The sequence below is a fragment of the Poecilia formosa genome, unplaced genomic scaffold (genome assembly GCF_000485575.1).
Source record: "Poecilia formosa unplaced genomic scaffold, Poecilia_formosa-5.1.2 Scaffold96, whole genome shotgun sequence".
Lineage (NCBI taxonomy): Eukaryota > Metazoa > Chordata > Actinopteri > Cyprinodontiformes > Poeciliidae > Poecilia > Poecilia formosa.
Window position 1 is genome coordinate 1900481 of NW_006800035.1, and position 4682 is coordinate 1905162.

At 41.0% G+C, this 4682-nt stretch overlaps 1 protein-coding gene across 1 annotated transcript in view; it reads left to right on the forward strand.

The window, feature by feature from the left end:
* eepd1 (endonuclease/exonuclease/phosphatase family domain containing 1) overlaps positions 1-4682 on the forward strand; it is a 43531-nt gene that overhangs the window by 18764 nt on the left and 20085 nt on the right. Inside the window, exons 3-6 of the mRNA XM_007558449.2 lie at positions 1143-1253; positions 3032-3166; positions 3582-3720; positions 3813-4007. Coding sequence (XP_007558511.1) covers positions 1143-1253; positions 3032-3166; positions 3582-3720; positions 3813-4007 — 580 coding nt within the window. The remainder of the gene's footprint in view (positions 1-1142; positions 1254-3031; positions 3167-3581; positions 3721-3812; positions 4008-4682) is intronic.

Here is a 4682-nt window from a genome sequence, read left to right on the forward strand (position 1 = left end):
GGTTAGGAAAAGGGTAAAGGTAAGGTTTAGGCTGTAGAAATGAATGGAAGTCAATGGAAAGTCCCCACTTAGATAGCAACACAAACATGTGTGTGTGCGTGTGTGTGTGTGGGTGGAGTCCGTCTGAACTTCCTGGTGTTCCACATGGAACTCTCACTCTGATTGACCTGTAAGCCTTTCTGAACATGTTTGTTCCGTTGTGCTGTGATGGAGGAACTGTTACCTGTTCTCCGGGACATAACTGCTGATCAGCTCAGTGTTCGCTCATGTCAACATCAGGAGCTTCCTCTCCGGCTGTGTTTGCCCTGCGGCTGCCTAGATGAACTCAAGTAACCTCACACCAGGCTACTGGAGTTCACTGAACTCTGTATTGTCTCAGGAGCACATAGCTGACAAGCAGTTAATCTGCCCCCTAGTGTTAGGCTGAAGCCAGGCTGTAAAATGTTGCACTTTATCTGTCATATGGCTTTGAGTTGGTGTTTAATTAATTGATAACTGTATTTTTCATGCTTTGTACTCTGTGACACAACTTATAACACAAGACCTGTTATCAACACATGATACAATGTCACCTTACATGCATTATCATCACATCATGCCGCCTGTTCTTTTCGGGTCTCTGAATTATGCAGGGCACGGGTATAAGGTCGAGTTAAAATACAGTAGCTTTCAGCTTCCACGGTATATTAACACAAAAATATGAAGCAAACACAAAAATATCCAGCTGCCAAAACCCTGGTAAAAAAAAACCCCAAAAAGAAACAGTTAAGTTGTAAAGTCTTGGGATGCCATGTTTTGGTAAGCTTTAGTAAGCTTTATCCGATCAAATCGTTTTATTTTCTCCCATCCTGTTGAAGTTACTCATTTCCTGTGTGCTCTATGCTTTTTTTCCCAGCCTGTTTTCTATTTTTTGATTCAGCTTTCAGGATATTTAGCCAGATTGATGTAATTCACAGAGCGCTGTGATTTGTTTATGATTACCAAAAGGTTTTTGGTAATCATGTTCTACATGTAGTGAAATATCTGACTGGATCATTAAGACTAATGTAGCTTTGCTTTTATTTTTCTCCAGATACCATGCCGGTAGGAACTGTTATATCTGTGTGTGGTTCTGACTCAGTTTCCTGGATGTTTTCTTCCAGTTCTGTGTGGAGTTAAACCAAGGAACCCTGGCCAGCGTACAGACATGGAAATGGCCCCGAGGCGTGTGGAAAAGCATAGTTTCTGAGAAACCCACTGGACACTCCAGCAAGGTATGGAAGTCTCCATATCACAACCCCTGATGCTCCGAGACATGAACACCTACAGAAAGCAGAACATCTGATCCAATTTATCAACACAGACAGCAGTGTGTGAGCAATTTAGCTTTAAATGGTCACATTGCTTTCTCTAACAAGCCAATGCTGTGTGTTGATAGTGGAAACTTTCATTTGAAGTCATGATATAAATAAGAACTGGGTCAACCTTGTGATCATGAGCTCCTTCATGAGAGATGGAGCTCATGATGGTTGATATGACAACAAGAGTCAGGCATGATTAACTCCAACAGTCTGATGGGAATGATGGACTTTTGATCGTTCATAATTCCCTTTCAAACAACTTTCTGTTTTGCTCTCATCAATGTTTACTGATCAGGGTTTACATTAGCATCAATAATCCCACTGAGTTGCTGATCAAGGCATTCTACTAATTAACACTAATTTGTTTTACTCCACCACTGTCTCTATGACCTGGTAGAGATTGTGGATGGTGTGTTCACTGATCAGAAAAAGATAGGATTTTTAAAATTTTAACCACCTGATCAAACTGAAAACACTGAGCAGCAGTTTTTGTTAAACTGGGCATGTGATGGCTGGGAATCAGCATGGTTTACCTCTGAAACCCCAATCCAATGCTCTCTGCTCTCCTGGGATCGTCTTTGGTGGGATTTTTCTGGGGGTCTTTTTCCATCATTTTGTTTTTGTTATTTTATTAATTTATGACAAACATTTTATATTTTCTGTTATGGTCATGTAAATGCAGTTATATATCATTAGATGACATCTGCTATACTGCAGATGTCTTAGAAGAGCAGACTAATACCTGGGGAAAGCAATTAAGTAAAAAAACTATTTATGGATCTGACTTTTAGTGTTTATTAAGCCTAACTATATTTTCATATTCCTGCCTTAATTAGCTATATATAATACAATCAGCTGTTTTAGTTGAAACAAAAAATAAATAAAATCATATTGGATATTTTCATTTCAAGTTCTAGATGAGCAGCTGATCTGATTTTTTCTTCACACAAAACATTATTTTGTACTTTGCTTTTTTATTATTAGCATTTCTGTTCTGTTCATTTTCAGCAGAAGGAGAGCCAGTCTTTGATTGGCTGGTGTTTTCAGTTTAAACCAGCAGAAACTGGATCAGTGAGAGAACAGTGACAGTAGGTCCAGTGTGACAGCATGCCTCTGTTAGCAGCAGCTGACTGCTCCTGTGGTTGGAAAGAACTATAAAAACTATAATTCATGTTCCCATCAATTCCAGGAAAATGAACTGAAAATGTTCTCCTTTGTATTAATGTCACTTTGTTTACAGTTTTGGTCAGAATTTAGTGTGAACATCATTGCTTTAGGCTTTCAATCATTTATCTTAAATGTTTCTTGAAATTATTATATAATTGATCTGATTATAATTATATAATGATCAACTGATAAGAATTAGGTACTTTATTTTCTGCTCCTGGCCTAACATCTTAACCAGGAATGCACCGATTGCAGTTTTCTGGCCGATCTCTGATCTTTAAAAAGCTTGACCTGCTGACTCTGATTTTGGCCGACAGCCATTTTCCTTTTGTCTGAAAAGTTGCTAAATCATTTGGCAGCAGTGAGGTGACTGTGACCTGGTGGGCTGGTCTGTTGGTCATCTCTCTCTCACAGGAGAGAGATGACACACTAGGGGGTTTTGATGCCTTTGCAGAGGAAGATAGTAATAGAAAGGCCATGGATTCTAATTAAAGACTCTGTTTCTCTTCATTCTCTATTTGCAGGGAGTGAGTTACTCCGGCTTTCTGTGGGACAGCTCATCTGGAATCGATCTGAAGGATGCTGTGGTCCTCGACCATCCTGTCGTCAACGGCAACGGAAATCATGCACACCCTCAGCTGTATCTGGCGCACTTTTTAGTAAGTTGTATTTAACTAAAAAAAAGAAAAGACTAACACACATTTTGGAGTTTGAGCTGGAGCTGTTTGTTTTGTGAAGCACCATAAGATGAAGTTGCGAGTCTAACTGTGAAGCTTTTGGGGTTTCTTTTATTCTCACTAATGTGAGTATATTGGAGTCATTTGTAGCTGGTTCACAGAGGCAGCTGAATCCCAGCATGTCTACGACTTAATCTGCATAGGGGGAATCCAATGATTGATTAAAAAAAAAAAAGGTCAGGGATAAAGCATGAAAAAATAATTTAGCAGTAATTATCTTTAATGTTCCAAATAGCTAAAAGAAAATGGAGCTCTGCTGGTAAAGAAACAGCCTGCAAAAAAAGAAATGATTGGGTGAGCGTGTGTTTTTTGTTTGCTGACTGATCGTGCCATTCAGGTTGGTTCTGTGGAGCTGACGGTGGTGAGCGTCCACATGCAGAGCACCGCTTCAGCAGGAGAGTCCAGCAGTAAAACCCACCAATCAGGCGAAGACAAGGGGCAACACCTCTCTCCCAGCATCCAGGAAACACTCAGAGGTCAGTCTGAACTCCCAGAACCAGATCCAAACAGCAGCCTCCTTCCTGTAGAGAGCTGGAGCCTGATCCTGCTGCAATGGCTTCCTCTGTAGGTGAGAAGGAGCTGGTCGTACTGGGACACTTTGGCTCATCACCACAGAGCTCTGAGTTTGATGTCCTGCGGAAGGAGAAGCTGTGTCCTCTGATACTGTCCAGCCAGTTCACTAACATCAGCACCCGCTGCCCTCAGGGCACGCTGTGCCTGGATAACATCTGGATCAGCCGCTCCCTCAAGAAGATCTACTCCGGTCAGTTACTCTTCTATGCGGCTTTCATAGTGACACAGTGTGAGGAGGAAGTTATTATATAATAAAATGTAAACAATTAAATATGATTAATAAGTTAATATTTTTGGACCTAAAGAGGAGCGATCTAAAGTCAATGCACAGCTTCAGTTATTACAACTAAAACCTAGCGATCAGGCCCAAAACCTGGGAGTAGTGATGGACTCTGACCTGAACCTTCAGAGACGCATAAAAACAGTTACAAAGTTGGCCTTCTATCACCTGAAGAACATTTCCAGGACTAGAGGACTGATGTCTCAACGAGATCTAGAGAAACTCATCCATGAGTTTATCTTTAGCCACATTGATTACTGCAACAGCGTCTTCACAGGTCTGTCCAATAAATCAATCCTCCAGCTGCAGCTGATCCACAACGCTGCTGCTCGCATTCTCACTAAAACCAGGAAGATAGAGCACATAACACCAGTTTTAAAGTCCCTACACTGGCTCCCTGTAGCTCAGAGGATAGACTTTAAAATACTGTTGTTAATTTATAAATCACTGAACGGTTTAGCACCACAATACATTAAAGATCTGCTGTTGTTGTATCAACCTTCCAGACCCCTCAGGTTCTGGTTCTGGTTCTGCTCTGCATCAGAACCAGAACCAAACGAGGAGAAGCAGCATTCAGCTTCTATG